Source organism: Centruroides sculpturatus, unplaced genomic scaffold (genome assembly GCF_000671375.1).
Source record: "Centruroides sculpturatus isolate CEXI.00-Female unplaced genomic scaffold, Cexi_2.0 scaffold2178, whole genome shotgun sequence".
NCBI classification, from domain to species: Eukaryota; Metazoa; Arthropoda; class Arachnida; order Scorpiones; family Buthidae; genus Centruroides; species Centruroides sculpturatus.
This window is the reverse complement of record NW_019386330.1, coordinates 25,942-43,322: the sequence shown is the minus strand read 5'-3', so window position 1 is coordinate 43,322 and position 17,381 is coordinate 25,942. Positions and strand designations below refer to the sequence as shown.

Here is a 17,381-nt window from a genome sequence, read left to right as displayed (position 1 = left end):
CAGAAATATTAACTCTTCCACGTAAAGATAAAAAACCATAAAAATATCTATCAATAAATATGAAATACCAGATTATATAATTTTTCTTATAGAATTTATATTTAAAAATAATTATTTTAAAATTAATACAGATTTTTTTCGCCAAAAAATAGAATATCAATGGGATCAGTGGTTGGACTTAAATTAGCGGAGATTTGTATGAAATCAATTGATGATAATATATCACAAGTTCCAGGTATAGAATTTTATGCTCGTTATGTGAACGATATATTAATTATTTTTGATTCCTGTATAGTAACACCTCATTAAATTGAAGATTATGCAAATAATTTAAAACCTAATATAAAGTTTACTAGTGAATTAGAACAGAATCAGGAAATAAACTATTTGGATGTGACTATTAAACGTGAGAAAACGCCACTGGTGTTTCGTAAGTATGAAAAATTATGTAATACAGAAAAAACAATTAGTTATAGATCTTATTGCCCTATAGAGACTAAGAGAAATGTTTTTACTATAAAATTGAGGAAAATACTAAACAGAACATCACTTAAGGAAGATATAAATAAAGAAATTAAACAATTATTTAGAAAATATTTATTGAATGACTATCCAAAGAGTAAAATTTGTAAGTGGTATACTTCTTTTATAAATTACAGATATAATGTAAAAAATTGTATAAATAATAATACGTTAAAATGCCTTATATACATAATCTTTATGAACGATATAAACCGATATTTTAAAAGTTTTCTAATTTAAAAGTAAATCCACAAATGTATTGGTTGTGCCATTATTGGTTATATTATTCTGATAATTTAATGAAAATAATTTATAATTACATATTAATGTTTATTATTTTTGTAACCACCAAACAGGGTTTGTAACTGTAACTGATGTAAGGTTATTAAGAAAACTCAAAACTGATGCAGAGTACACCGACACTGAGGAAAGATCGGTACAAACTCCAATACAAAATGCATATAATTAAAGATCTGTGAATTAAAATTGTCTTTTGAGCTGTTCTTGACCTCTGGTAAATGTTGGATTGAAAGGACATAATAAATTTGTTTATTTGCCTACAAACCCCTTTTTGGTGGTTACAAAAATAAGAGATCGTATCTGGCAAATATTGCTGATATCAGCTTTGTATTATTAATGTTTAATAGCNTATTCAGATAATTTAATGAAAATAATTTATAATTACATATTAATGTTTATTATTTTTGTAACCACCAAACAGGGTTTGTAACTGTGACTGATGTAAGGTTATTAAGAAAACTCAAAACTGATGCAGAGTACACCGACACTGAGGAAAGATCGGTATAAACTCCAATCCAAAATGCATATAATTAAAGATCTGTGAATTAAAATTGTCTTTTGAGCAGTTCTTGACCTCTGGTGAATGTTGGATTGAAAGGACATAATAAATTTGTTTATTTGCCTACAAACCCCTTTTTGGTGGTTACAAAAATAAGAGATTGTATCTGGCAAATATTGCTGATATCAGCTTTGTATTATTAATGTTTAATAGCATATTGATTTCTGGGTCACTAATGACTATTAAGTAATAAACAAACATGTGTGCTCATGTAGCAGGAAACTTCATGTAATAGCACATTTATATTTGCTCCAAGTAAAATAAATGTGGAAAATGCTTGGTTTTCATAGCAATTTCAACATTAACTAAAGCAGTAGACAAACTTATAAAATTAAAATATATCTTAGCTTAAAATGTGAAACATACAAAATATTGAAAGGAAAGAAGGATTTCTTATTGGCATGACTAACTGTGGATTAACACAATCTAATATGATTTATTAGATATGATGAATATATACATATTACTAAAAGCAACATCTCCAGCTAATTACAAAAATAAAAACTTTTTAAATACTATAATAAGCAATTGATTTTATGACCAAAAAAAATGTAAAATACAATTTTCAACATTTTCAAAGAAAACTACTTTGGCCCAAAATAACAGTTATCACATTAGCAACATTAGTTTTGTACATTTTGGTATAATTTGTTACTTATAAGTTATGCAATGAATAGAAAGAAAACTGAATAAAAAATACTTACCTTTAGTATCAGGATCATTGAGAAATATTTCTAAGCAATCAATAAAATCAGTTCCATTAAAAGGATCTCCTCCAATACCAATGCAAAGTGACTGCCCTAATCCCACTGCTGTAGTCTGATGTACTGCTTCATATGTTAATGTTCCTGATCTTGATACTATTCCTATTTTACCTGCCTGATGAATATGTCCTGGCATAATGCCAATCTTGCACTCTTCAGGCTTTAAATAAAATAAAAAAGGTAGTGAAATATAAACTAAACATTAAAAAGTACAGAAGATACTAAAAGTCTTTAGCAATCAGTAGTGTGGAGCTTATTTCCACAATTTATGTGAACCTCATACCCTCTATTTCCATTCAAATATATAAATAGAAAAAATTTGTGCCAAAAATCTAATCCATTGGTGAATATTTACTGGTAGCTCAACATCACTGAAATTTTTTAGGTTCCAAATAGTAAGAATGAGCATATGGCAATCACAAGGTTGAACCACAATGTATCCATTTTAGCACAACAATTTGTAAAACTAGTTGGTCATTTAAAAAAATAAACCATTAAATTAATCACACATTAGTTACATGACATTCGCACAAAATTAATTTCTGTCATGACTCGTGATCATTATTTTGCTGACATCTTGCTGATGTTTTTCCCTGTTTCTGATTGAGGCTGACCCTGATTGTGACTGTTTACATCAGACCCTATTGGCTATTTGGCTTGTATGGTCTTTTGATACAAGCTCCAGCACTAGCCGGATTGCTAGCATCTATGTCCTCTTAGAACAAAAGCTAGGTAAGAAACTGCTATCACTAGCATGCAGACATATAATAGAGCTGATCATTGGTGCAATGTTTGAAGTATGTCTGGGATCACATCATCACCAGAAGTTCCACTCTAAGTGACTTCAACATCATTGGCAGTTAATTGATCAACAGAAATGTAAAACAGGATTTACAAATAACACAGTATCAAAATCACTGCAAGACATCAAAGATGGTGTTGTTGAGTTTGCAAAAAGCTATCTGGAAAACAGTCAGCCAAGAGATAACAACAGAGAATTCACTAAACTTGTTATTATCTTTCTTGGTTTGATCCCACAGAGAGTGGTCCGATTTATGGCACCTGGAGCCATGCATCATGCACACTGACTCTCGAAGGTAATTTACAGTTTGAAAATGTGGATGTTTAGAGCCAGTTCCCACTTAACAAAAGACAACGAGAAGGGACTATGCTGGGGTCACCAAAGTGGTTGATATAACATTATTGGGGGGTTGATTATCAAGCTTAAGCTAAGGATAAGGGGGAGCTAAGGATCAAGCTTATCTGTCTCACTGATTATCAGTTACAAAAATTATTATTAACAAATATACAATAAATGAAAAAACAAATGCAAATTAAAAGAAATGTATTAAAATAGTAAGTACTTCGTTTTGCTTGTAACACAAACTTTTTGGTGGGGGTTGATGTGATGTTTCGAAAACTTGTTGGGGGTCAACAATCAAAAAGTTTGGTGACCTTGGGACTACAGGATTTGTGTGTCTTTGCTGCACATGTGTACTTGAAAGCCTGGATTTCAGCTCCATTGGCAACCAGTGCTCCTAACAACAATCTTCAACTTCTGAAATCACTTCTTGAATATTCGACAATCAATATGACAATATCCGAGGCAGCATCTCTCAAATTTTCTAAACACTTATGGTATTTGTCACCAGATTTGATTGCTTTTGCTTTTTTCGATAACCATGTAAGTTCTGCTACAAAGAGGCTAATGATTACAGTAATGCAAAATGATGACAACACTGAACAGGGTCACACTAAGTGAATCAGTGTTACTTGGACACATTCATGGGAAAAAATCTTGTGTGTTTTATATCTGCAAAGTCACAGACTATTTGAATTAATGGAACTTCCAGATACATTTCACACTGTAGATCCTGATCCTTGGAAAGATAGAGAGGACTACCAGAAGGCTGCAGAGTCAGTACATGTCATTAAAGTTGTTAATGACCATGCAGAACACATAGTCACACTCATCTAGGAATTCAGTGGCCTAAAGACTCATGATGAATTAGAACTTCAGTATTTGCTGTAAGTTGTTCAACAGCACTGTTATGCTTATTCAGACAGCAAGAAAGAGATACTCTCTGCCTCTACCAAAATAAACTGATAAAGATGCATTGAACATTGTACTGAAAATTTCAAATTTTGTGAATTGTGAGATTTAAAAATGTTTTCGTTCATTTTTGGTTTGTAAACTATCAAGCTTTTGAATATTGTAGAGTCTACATGACTATTTAATTTGTCTGTAATTGTCCAAAAAAGTGAAACAAGTCTGGTTTATCAAAACTGGTCTTGTATGTTTTCATTTATCATAAATTGCTGTTTTTATAAACTTTGTGGTCATTGAGCTACCTCTAGATATTAATATATCAAGTTCAAATTTCTTCTGTAGTAATTTGAGACCAGTTGGAATAGTTCTGGATGGTAGGACCACAACAAAGTAAGAGATTTATTTTTTCCCTATTTTAAGCACTGCACTAGCTATCAGTCTTCACAAGTGTCTCTATTAGTTCCATAGTCGTCTCTGTTTTTACGAAGACTATGCCTCTGAATAATGCAAATTGATTGAAACATCTTCCTGGTGATATTTAGTATATTTTATCTTTACTACATTTTATTAAATGTAAATACCATCAGCTAACTTGAAATAAACTAAACAACATTTTTTTTTATCACTAAAAAATTGGTTGTTGGAAACATAACAAAATAGCTATAGAAGATAATATGTATAAAGAACAAACTTTGTCTATTCTTTATACATATTATCTTCAGTACATATTCATATTATTCCAAGTTTGATTCCAAGTTGAATTCTTAGAAATTTTCATTCTAATGAAGATATCTAATTTGTAATCAAACAACATTACTATACCCAATACATTTTAAATTCCACAAATTGGTTTATTTATGATTATTTATGATTACCTGTAATCATAAATAATCATAAATAAACCAATTTTAATCTGTGTGACTGTGTTGCTATAATTCTATACACCAGTATAATAATTACAGGTAAAAATAAATAAACCAATTTTAATCTGTGTGACTGTGTTGCTATAATTCTATACACCAGTATAATAATTACAGGTAAAAATAAATAAACCAATTTTAATCTGTGTGACTGTGTTGCTATAATTCTATACACCAGTATAATTAGTCCTATTAATAGAAATACACAGTTATGGTGTTTGAAAGAACAAGTTATCTTTAACTTTGCATTTTGTTGACATTAATGAAAGTAAAGTCCAATTGCGTAAGTGTTTCGTTACTTACAAGCCGGTAAGTGCTCTTCAGAAGCTAGACTCAATGGCCTCTTTCTTGATGATATTGTGCAAGAGTTCGAGTTGGATATGAATGATTGTCGAGGCCAAGGATATGATAATGGATCGAATATGGTAGGAATAAACAAAGGTGTCCAAAGCAAAATTCTGAACCAATATCCACAAGCATTTTTAATCCACATGGCTGTCATTGCTTAAATTTGGTAATAGCAGATGCCGCTAAAACATCTGTTAAATTGGTTTCTTTGTTCGGATTTCTTCAAAGACTGTTTGTTCTATGCTCTGCATCAACAAAGTGATAGGAAGTGATATCCAAGCACATAGAAGGACTATCGCTGAAAACAGTTTGTGGAACTCATTGTGGGAGAGTAGAGTTTCTAGTCTTGCTGCAGTTCATTATCACTACTCTTCAGTTTGTGACGCCCTTCTGGATCTTCACGAAGAAACAAATGACCCAGTTGCAGCATCAGAGGCCTTGTCCCTGATTCAGATCATAAAGCAATTTGAGTTTATAGTAACAATAGTGGTTTGTTATGATATATTATTTCAAGTAAACATTGTAAGCAAGGCTATGCAGTCTGAAACTATGTATTTACCAAATGCTACACAATTGCTGAAGAACTGCTATGAATTTGTAAAAGAGTACCAGAGTTATTAGTCTGCTGTGATAACAGCCAGGATAATTGCATTTCAGGCTGCACTTCGAATTTTGCTGACCATACCTATAACTGTTGCTAAAGGAAAACAAAGTTTCAGTAAATTAAAACTTATTTACGTTCAACCATGTGTCAGGATAGACTGTCAAATCTAGCAGTTTTATCTATCAAGAATAGTATTGCCCAGGAATTAATTTATTCTAAATTAATAACAACATTTGCAAGCACAAAAGCAAGAAAGATGATAATGTAGGCTTTTTATTTTATTTTTCTTAAATTGCTTCAATTTTAAATTAATTTACGATGTAAATTTGTCTTTTGCATGATGTGAGCGTTGTCTGTACCATAGCAGTTTAAATAAATATTGTTATGAATATTGCCTTATGAAAAAATTAAATAAATATTGCTTTGTGAAAGAAATATTGTTTTTTTCACTGTTATTGTTCCTCATCCATACTAGTACTATGCTATTGATTTTACAGAAGAGTGAGCTGGGTTGTGAGAATATAAAACATGATCCTGATATGTGTGCTATATCTCCATAACCTAAAATTAAAAGATTCCATCGACAGAGGGGAGGGAAAAAAACATCAACAGTTTGCAATACATTTGAATTAACTAGAGTCAAGTTAACTCTCCATTTACCGTCATTATTGTTTCTCATCCATAGTATTACTATACTAATCTTTCAAAGGTCTGAGTTATTAACTTAACGCCCGGTCCCGAAATAACTCGGGCAAGTTTTTAGTGTTACATAATACTCGGTCCTTTCAGCCCGAAAAAAAATTTTTGATTTTTTTGGATTTTTGGAATGTTTTTTAGGTCTCCAAATTTTTTCAAAAATTTTTACCCGCGCAAAAAAATTTTATCGCGATTTTAATGAGCCTTTGTAAAGGCTCGATTATGGCTTAATTGTTTTTAATGAGAGTTTTTTTTTATCAAATTTCATTCATGGTTCCTAAGTTGTAGTGCACGGATTTTCTTTTGGTAAAGTTATTTAAAACTAGTTTCTGATGTCAAAAATGACCTCCAATAGTTTTTTAATTTTTTTAATTAATATATTTTATTATGTATCAATTTATTATTTTTACTCAACAAATTTTTTCAAAACGAATATCTACAAATGCACACTTGGAAAGAATTTCATATATCCTTCGAGTCTTAAACAGCCCAAAATTTCTCACAGCTCTGTACGAAATTATCAGTGCATAATTTACTTGAAGAGCTACAATCCATAAAAGCTCTTTAGTCCGACACATGAAAGTAAAACACAATAGAGAAATGATCATGGTAGGTAATATTTTTAGAAAGTGAAATTACGAATGCACAGTTGGAAAGAATTTCATAATCCTTCGAGTCTTAAACAGCCCAAAATTTCTCACAGCACTGTATGAAATTATCAGTGCATTATTTACTTGAAGAGCTACAATCCATAAAAGCTCTTTAGTCCGACACATGAAAATAAAACATAATAGAGAAATGATCATGGTAGGTAATATTTTTAGAAAGTGAAATTATTAATAAAAGTATTTTAATAAAATTTTAAATCTTTATTATGAAATTCAAATGAAAAGAGTTTATATTGTAACTGCAGTATTTTTATTTTAGTATTGATTATAATAATTATAAAACTGACTAATCAAAATGGACCATATTTTATTCAGTTATGTTATGGAGAAATGTGAAAATTTTTAACTTAGTTCATGCCCAGCCAACCCGCGGCCCATCACGTTAAATTGTGTGGCCTACTAAGTGATATTATATATCTATTAAAACTTTTGTTTCCCCGTTATGTGTATACCAAAACAATTAAATAAATGAAAATTTGCATGTGTCATTGTTATAATGTGCAAGTGTGAGTACAAACTCTTGGTATAACAAAATCTTATTCATTTTGTATTTGTTTTACTTTTTTAAAAGCACATTTGCCTAAATTGTGGCCCACCATAATGTTACACATGATCAAAGTAGCCCGCGAAACAATTTGGGTTGACCAGGCCTGACTTAGTTACTTAATATAAAATAAAATTTATTATTATTTACAGTTTTTAAAATATTTATTAAAAATACTCAAGATATCACATTATCACATAATGTTTTTGTTTTCATTATAAAATAAGTTTTGAAGAAATTTGAACAAAAAAACATAACTTTGGAAGGATTTTGTTGGATAAACATTAATAAATTCAATATAAAATTATTTAATTATTGCACATATATTTCATAAATGGGCATGTTAACTATACTATTAAAGTGACCACACTCTCAACATAAATGTATTCATGATGACAAAAAGTAATGTTATACCTTAGTGTTATACCATTGTATGTATTGCCTTATTGTTAATGTTTATAAATATGATTTTAACTTAATGTTTGAATTATATTTTTTATAATTCATTTTTTATAATGTATTATCATGATATATAAGTGTGTTAAGGCGATGAGGCCCAAATTAAATATACACAAACTTCCAAGGAAAACCAAAATTTTGTTAACTCAATTTGAAATTTTCCCATGAATGTAAATTGATAACCAGGATGACTCAATGGCCAAGAGGAAAAGTATGATGTACAGGGACAAGCCATTACTAACTTCAAATGGGAAGGATATATTTTAAATTAAATAAATTACAAATATGATTTAAGATTGCAGACCGGCATTGTGATGATATCACAATAAATATTTGCTTGTATGTTGAACACTTTCCATCCTCACGACGTTAAAAAATTTATCCTTTTCAAATTGACGATATTTTGATGGCATCTCGAATAATAATTGCGAGATATATTGGCAGATACTCGAGATATATTCAACTAACATTATCCATCAGTTAAACAGTATTTTTTGCTTCTATAATCAAAGATATTTAATCATTGGATAGTCCTTTCCTTGTGTTTGATATGTCTAGAAATTCGCAGCAAAAACTAATAAGGTCCAAATAGCTAATAGAATTTAAATGCACAATACAATAAAAAAAATGACAATTGCATGTTTAAACATAATTCCAATCATTAGTTTATTGAAATATCACAGAACCATTCACTCACCATCAATATTTTGTTTGTAGATTTAACATAAAGTTGCTCTCTTAAACACTTCTACAAATTTCCAATTTTCTTCTTACAATAAGGATTTTTTGCAAACAGTTATAAATTTAAATTTACTCAAAGGGACTCAATTTTTTAATTTAATATATTGTATGCTACTTACAAGCATAATTTTACATCTTATCTTATAATACATTACTTAGTTTATAAATTCATTTTCATCAAATATCGGGAATTACCAATGTTTAGCCTACAAACAGTAATCAAAATTTCAGCAATTTAAGCACTGATTCACTTTCTTCTAGGTGTCTACTCTCTGTCTTAGCCAATAAATGCTTTTTCACCATCCCCAGTCCATAAATATTTCAGAGCACACCTCCCACTACCATTGTGAAACAATTACAGGTAAGCAGGCAAATTATTGGCTCATAAAATCAAAAGTAAACTTCTTATAAACAATAGTTGGCTATTTTCTGTCTCTGTAGCCATTAATGTAACAAACCAGAAACTTGTGAAAAGTCTATCTAAAATTGCCACGAGATATCATGTCCCCTTTGGCTACGATCTTAGAAATATGTAAACAATTGCTATAAGTTTGTTTGTTTTATCATTTTTTATTTGTATTTTTCAAATTATTTGTCTAAATACTGTCAAGCAAATTTTAAAAGTAATATTAAGGAAATTTACTACACCCTATGTAATGTTTTTTATAATGTCAAATTACAAAAGATGAAATGAAAAATATTGACTCAAGAGTATGAACTAACAATTTAATTTCGAAACATTTTGTTCCTTTAAATTTATTTGCTCTATTCTTGTTTGGTACAAAATCTTAAATCTCCTAAATATTGTAAGCAAAATAATACAAAACCTGACCTACAACATAAGCAAAATTATTGCAAATCTTGATTCTATCATACAAAAACTAAATAAATACTGAACAAACCAACATTTTGAAAATAATATTACATTTGCAAAAGAAATGAAATCAATTTCAAGATTATGTGCTATTTTCCCAGAAATTTAAAAACAAAAATGTTTTCTTTTAAAGCATCAGATGAAATAAGATCCAAAGCAAAATTTTAAAATTTAATTTTTTTTTTCACTACTTTAGACATGACAATTGCTTCAGGCAAAGAAACATTTGCACCCTTATAATAAGAAAGCGAAAACTTTAAACTTATAAAAGAAATCAGTAAATTGAAAAATTGGAGTGATGAAGATTCAATGAAACATTGTAAAGATTCGCATTTAAAACTGTGACAATTCAAATCACATACATTTAATATTGCAACTGTTAACTTTTTTCAGGTTGGTTGGTTGGTATAGTGCTACTTAATGGCAAAAGGGCCTCATGGACCATGCTGTGCAAACAATATAGTAAACATAAAATAGAAGCATGCTTGTAAAAAAAGCTGTAAAAACTATAAAATTTCAATATGCAATAATATACTGTGGTAAAATTATTAAATGACCAAAAAAATTTAAAAGTACATAAGATATACATAAAATGGTCTACAATAATAAAGTAATGTAACTAGATATGATAATACTAATACTTTTTCTCTTTTTATAAAGTTTTTATAAGTAAATGTAACAAAAATGCATGCCACAAGACAAATACAATCATATTTCTCTTTAAATATTAATACAGTAGAACCTCCATTATCCGGACCTCCATTATCCGGATTTTCGATTATCCGGATTGTTCAAAATAAACAAAAAATTTTACGAATTTGCTGATTTGCATTTGGCGAATTACGACACTGTTTATGTACGTGATGGAATGCATAACTTTTTTTTTGTTTCAACAACGTCTCACCCGGCACAGTGGCCGTAAACTCTTAAATATATTTTGCGTCGTAATAAAAATATAACTTGACATACGTATTTATAAATAATTTATATTCAAATTACATCATTTCTATGACCAAGGGCGGCGTAAGGCATGGACGACGTGGGCCACCGCCTATGCCTCGCAGTCCGAAGGGCCTCGCGCCTCGAAGGTTTACGCATTACTTAAAAGCCGCGAACGCGACGAAAAAATTTTAGTCGTCATAAAACGATAAATAGTTTGTCAAATTTTTATTCATAAAAATGCAGTTTCGACTGCTTTTTATTTTATAAAATCCGTCTTCTTGCGCCATTAGAGGGCCTTTTAAATAATAGGTAGTCTGTTAGCGTTGGTCAGTAGTAGTCCAAATTCAATACGAACGTTTGTTTCTTGAAAATTTGATCACGATTTAAATACAGTATTTACTTTTAATATTACCGATATGTCATCGATAAAAGACAAAGTATCTGTTTCGATTATCCGGATTTTTCCTTATCCGGACTACCTTCATCCCCAATTAGTCCGGATAATCGAGGTTCTACTGTATCTGATAAAAGGGCAAAAAGCCCAGAAGGATTAAAACATTTACCAATAAGGGCTAAAAGATTCAAATTAGCCAGCTTAAAATATTATTGTAGCAATTGAGTAAAACTCTCACTTGCAGTTAAAATATGTTTGATTGTTAAAAGACAGTGGCACAGAGAGCATTCAGGTAGATCTTCTCCTATCAGGAGGCACAGTTTATTTTAAATGAAATGACAGTAAATATAAATGTGTGCCTAATATTTAGTAAAAGATAACTTTCTGTTAATATTATAAATCAGAATTAAAATGAACAAAAACAATTGTAAGTACATGAAAGTTATGAAATTTAATGTAAAGTAAATCTAAAATGAAAAATACAATTATACATATAAGCTAAACATATCCTAATACTAAAAAATCTTTTAAAATAAAGGTATATGTAATGCTGAAAATCCTAAATTAAAATACAATGCAGGAATTGTTAGATATTTACATAGACTAATTTAAATGTAGAGAATACATTATGAAATGCTTTTAATAGGTTATAAAAACTCCATGTTTATGAAGAAAATAGACAGGAAAGAATTAATTAAGAAAAAATAAAATTGTAACATGTATCAAAATGAATATGAATGTAAAACAATGTTTTAATTCATAGAAATTGTGATTTAAAATTAATATGTAGAACATTCATAACATGTATATTAATAATGTAATAATACTGTGTCTGTAAAGTCAAATGAAGAGGGCAAAAGCTGAAATTAATTTTGACAAAAAGATTGTAATGTTATACTGTACGTTTTTACACTCTCTTGTTATTTTTATAAATTTTATAATCTATATGTATATGTTACTGTAAAAGCCCGTATATTGGTAAATCCTAGGTTTTATTTGTAAATCTTCGGATTAACCAACATCAGTTGGTAAATGTAAGGATTTTTATGAAGTGAGATAATTTTCCGGGCTTTTACCATTAGAATTTGGTACATGCTAGGTTTTAGTAAAGACAACTAGTAAATGTTGGTTTTTGAAAATAAAACTATGAGTATTTTAATAATCATTTATTGCAATTATTATAAACAGTCAACTTACTAAGTCCTATTTATTAATAACTAGTGAAACAATTTAAAAATACTTTTTTAACATTAAAAAAATTAAATTATCTTGTCAAAAATAATATAATAGCTTACGTTGGCTAAGCTAATCAGTAATCACAGTATTTTTTCTGATCATTTGGTATTCATTGTCATTTAATAAAAGTAAAAAAAGGATTTTACTTGTTACAACATGGAGAGCTATCATGGCATTTAGAATTACAAAGAAATCCTGATGACTCGCAAGCGCACTTCTTCGTTACGCATTTTTTTAGGCAGTTGCATTTCTTGAAACCTCTGGTCAAAGACAATTTTGCGACAACTTCTCATAGACTCGCTTCTTTATCTTTAACAACTTCTTCAATCTTGATAAAGTCTTCAGGGCATGAGGTAAATTAATTTTGGTACCTAGTTGGTAAAACTCATTGTCCTTTACATCTATTACAACTGCAATAACGCTTTTCGGGTCAGTTTTAGTTTTGTCAATTTCGGGCACTTTCAGTCTTACATTTTGGCCAATTTTCATATTTGGATATTTATCAACAGACATGGCTTTCATTTCTTCAGCTTGTTTCTCCAAATTCAATTTTTCATTGTTTCTTATAGTTACTACAGATTTTATCTTTTTTGGTATTGGCTCTATAGTTACAAGAACTTCCTGAGACTCAATCGTGTTTTCTGTCTCTGAATCGTTACATTGGAATCATCAGTTATTTGCTTCGCCTTCATCATCTCAGTAATTATCATTTCATCTTCTTGTGTTTTATTGTTGACAGTGCTATTGTCTATATCCCCTTCTGACTCATTTTCAACAATGCTTTCTTCCTTGTCCTGTTTGATTGCATTTTCAACGTCATTATTTTGTTCCATATTGTCATGCAAATGCAACAACTTCTCTAAATCTTCTTCAGATCTTATAACTCTAATCATATCATTAGGGATTGCTGAAGTTGCAAGGCCCATTTTCATTGGACAACCAAACATTGCTTCGTAGGGAGAACATTTGATTCCCTCGTGATATGCTCTATTTTTCATCGTCTGGATGAATCTTTAACCCTCTTACCACTTTGATAACTGATTGGTTTCCATCCATGCGCTCAACATATTTTCTATGTCTTGATTAGCACGCTCCGCTGATCCTTGACTTTGGCTATGTCTCGCCTTTCCATGTAAGATTTTTACATCCGGCCACACGGAGCATAAACTCTCAATAGTTTGGTTGGCCATTATCAGAATGAAGGATGCTCGACGCTCCAAAAGTGGTGAAAATATCCAAAAGATGATATGCAACTTCTACGGTGAGTTTAGTTTGAAGCACATGAAGGATCACAGATTTGGTAAGATGGTTTTGGTAACCTAAAATAAATTTATAATTTCCATCTGGGGTAGTTTGTAGATGTATTAGATCAACCGGACAGTGTGAGTTCATTTCACTATGAAGTATAGGTCTGATGACAATGCCCTTTTTCAAAGTCTTCTGCTTCTTTTGGCAAGGTTGACATAGCTTCAAATATGTCATAGTAGCCTCAACTGTTACATTTTTATACTTGCGATTACATTCCTTAAGCATCTGTGTCCACCCAATGTGGCCAACAGCAACACGCGTTTCTTCGAGAATGTTGAATAAGTCCTCGTAACAAATGTAATACCTTATTTCTCCATCCTCCTCCTTCATAGGCGCAATTACTTTTTCTTCGCCACCTATAGTCAGAATGTCATAACGCTTTATATGCCTGTAACGAACAGCTTGTTTCTTTTTCATGTTCTTTGCAGCATTTACTTCCTCCAAACATTTGCGTATTTGTCCCTATTGAGATAAAAGTTATTATCTTTCTTGCTTGCAATGAGCTTGTCCATTATTTCATAAAATCTCCATTTCACACTCATCTTGATTCATAAATAACTTTTAGACAGAGAAATCTGAAACAAGATTAGAATTAATGTGCGCATTCTAACGTGTCAAACAATGGAATGCGGCAAGCGAAGGCGGTGCGGTACAGGATCGGGGATTATTTTTTCAACATTTACCATGTCTCTGAGAAAAAACCAAGATATACCAAGTAAATGCTGGTAAAAGTTCGAAATTAACAATGATCGCAAAACATTTCAGACTTTTACCACAATGATTTGGTAAATCTTAGGTTTTACTGGAAAATCTTAAGATTTACCATAGTTCGAGCATTTACAGTAACATATATAACCCATTGAATGCGTGTCCGTCCGTCAGTCCGTCTGCATAACGATATGCCAAAAACAGGCACTAGAGGCATCCTAGCAATAATTTTAAATTAACAATAAATTATTATTATTATTTGTAATAGGAATTTATTATTGATATTAATTTATTATTTTATATTACAATAGGAATAGAGGAATTAGATAAAATTATAAATAAAACTCGCAAAGACATCACCCAGAAGTGACCTTATTCCAACCAATTTCTTAAAAACACTACCAACTCAAGAAAGAGTGAAGTTGTTACACCTCTTCAATTCTATGTATAAAATAATCACTTATCCAGACTACTGGAAATCAGTAATACTCACAATGATATACAAAAATGGTGGTAAACTTTCTCCAAATAATTATAGGCCGATTGTATTAATGTCAACTTTAAGAAAATGTTTTACATCACTACTAGCTACAAAATTTCAGTACTGGACCAAGATAATGGATCTCGAAGCAAAGTTTCAATATTCCTTTTTCAAAAATAAAGGAACAGAATCTGCTATTTTCCTGTTATCATCCATAATACAATTCAAGTGAGTAAAAAACAAAGATTTTATGTAGCTTTTATAGGGCAGCATTTATGGTCGGCGCTTTTGGGCGTATTTTAAATAATTGTTTACTCTTTTGCAGATGCTTACCACCAGGAGGTGTAAATTAACTATTTAAGTGAACGATTTAGTGTTTGAGAGTTGGCAGCATTTATGGTCGGCGCTTTTGGGCGTATTTTAAATAATTGTTTACTCTTTTGCAGGTAATGGCTTGCTTTTTTCTTTTCTTTTATTTATTATATTTTGTTTATGCCGACCATTTGCTGCCATTTTTTCATTTGTCTTATTTATGTATTTTATTTATAAGAATATAAATGCTATTATTGTTTCGGATGATATTAACCTGGTGTTGTCTTGTAATTTTTCTTTTCAGTCTAATTGTCACGCGTTATATTGTTGTATTAATTTGTTTTTTTTTTTGTAGTGTTATTTACTACAGTTTGTAATTTCAGTTATAAGAGCCCGTACATACAGGGCTTTCCCTTGTACTAAATAAATAAATGTAGCTTTTATAGATATTCAAAAACCCTTTGATTCTGTTTATGTTCTGCTATTAGTGTATAAGTTAAAAGCTAAAGGATCAGGAAACCAATTTGCTACTACAATATTTAAGCTATTTTCAACTTATAATGCAACTATTAAACAGGAAAAATCTGTTTCTCCACCATTAACATTAACACGAGGCATACTTCAGGGTGACCCTCTGTCACCTTACTTATTAAACTTCTATTTACTTGAAACTGATCAAATCTTTCAAGATCGTTCAGATGGGATAGAGATTGGTGACAGAGTTTTCCACTATGTGTTATTTGTGGATGACCTTGATGTCTTTGCTCCTACAAAAAGTTTCATTACAAAGAAAAATTAATCAGTTAAATTCCTATCTTGTTAAATCAATTCACTTAACTATAAACTCTGTCAAAACTAAAGTTATTACATTCTGTAACAATAGTAGAATCTCCAAAAAAAAACTGTGCTATATCTAGATAATAATCCACTGCAGACAGTAAATGAAATTAATTATTTGAGTGTTGTATTTGACTGGAACCATACATTTAAATCACATCTTTCATACTTAGACAACAAGGTAAAACATGCCATAGGTAATCTGTTATATTTATATTCTAAATTAAAAATTTCTAACTTAACTATCCATATGAAGCTCTATAATTCAACTATTAATCCAATCATATACTACGCATCTCCAATCTGGAGACTTGACTACTTGTATAAACTAGAATCTTTCCAAATTTATTTCCTCTGCAGACTATTTCATTTAGAAAGAACTGTAACAGGCTATGCAATTTGTCACAAAACCAACAATATCTGCACATTCCCATTCTTTATAAAACAAATCATTAAATTCTATTACCATTTAAAATTTAGAAGTGACAGTAATATCAGCTTTCTACATAATAAAATAATTAAAAGCAGCAAAAAAGCAACATCTATAAAACTTTGGAAAACTAAATTAAATAAAATACTAAATTCTTTTGGTGTATCAGAATTGTTATTCAAAGATAGTATCCGGGATTGGAAATTTGGATACACCACGCTAATAGATTCAGCCTATAAATGCTGATCAAACCAGTTTAAATCATAATACTTATCATCCATGGTACTTAAAAATTTTTTAAATCCCATCTGTACAACCTTATATGATAAAAACAATCAACTTCAACGTGAAAAGGCTAATATCACAATTACGACTAATTATAATAAGAAAAGGATGATAAATTTTAATAAATACATTTTATAATATTTAATGAAAACAGTACATTATAAAATATATACCTCTTATTCCTTAATTGTAAAAAAACAATTCAAAGATCTTTAAATTGTTATTAAAAGAGAGAAGTCCCGTATCAATTTATCAATAAGTGAAATTACAATCATATTTAAGATCATATAAATAATTGTTAACATTATAGAATATATAAACTTTTTTATATTTATAAATTATTATTATATTTTATAAATTTTATTATTTATTAATCATTATTAATGTAATCTTTTATGA

At 30.0% G+C, this 17,381-nt stretch overlaps 1 protein-coding gene across 1 annotated transcript in view; it reads right to left on the bottom strand.

Moving 5' to 3' along the window:
* Positions 1 to 1,187: 1,187 nt before the first annotated feature.
* LOC111614571 (succinate--CoA ligase [ADP/GDP-forming] subunit alpha, mitochondrial-like) overlaps positions 1,188 to 17,381 on the bottom strand; it is a 19,383-nt gene continuing 3,189 nt past the window's right edge. Inside the window, exons 2-3 of the mRNA XM_023355943.1 lie at positions 2,086 to 2,305; positions 1,188 to 1,866 (exon numbers count right to left, since the gene is read on the bottom strand). Coding sequence (XP_023211711.1) covers positions 1,808 to 1,866; positions 2,086 to 2,305 — 279 coding nt within the window. The 3' untranslated portion in view covers positions 1,188 to 1,807. The remainder of the gene's footprint in view (positions 1,867 to 2,085; positions 2,306 to 17,381) is intronic.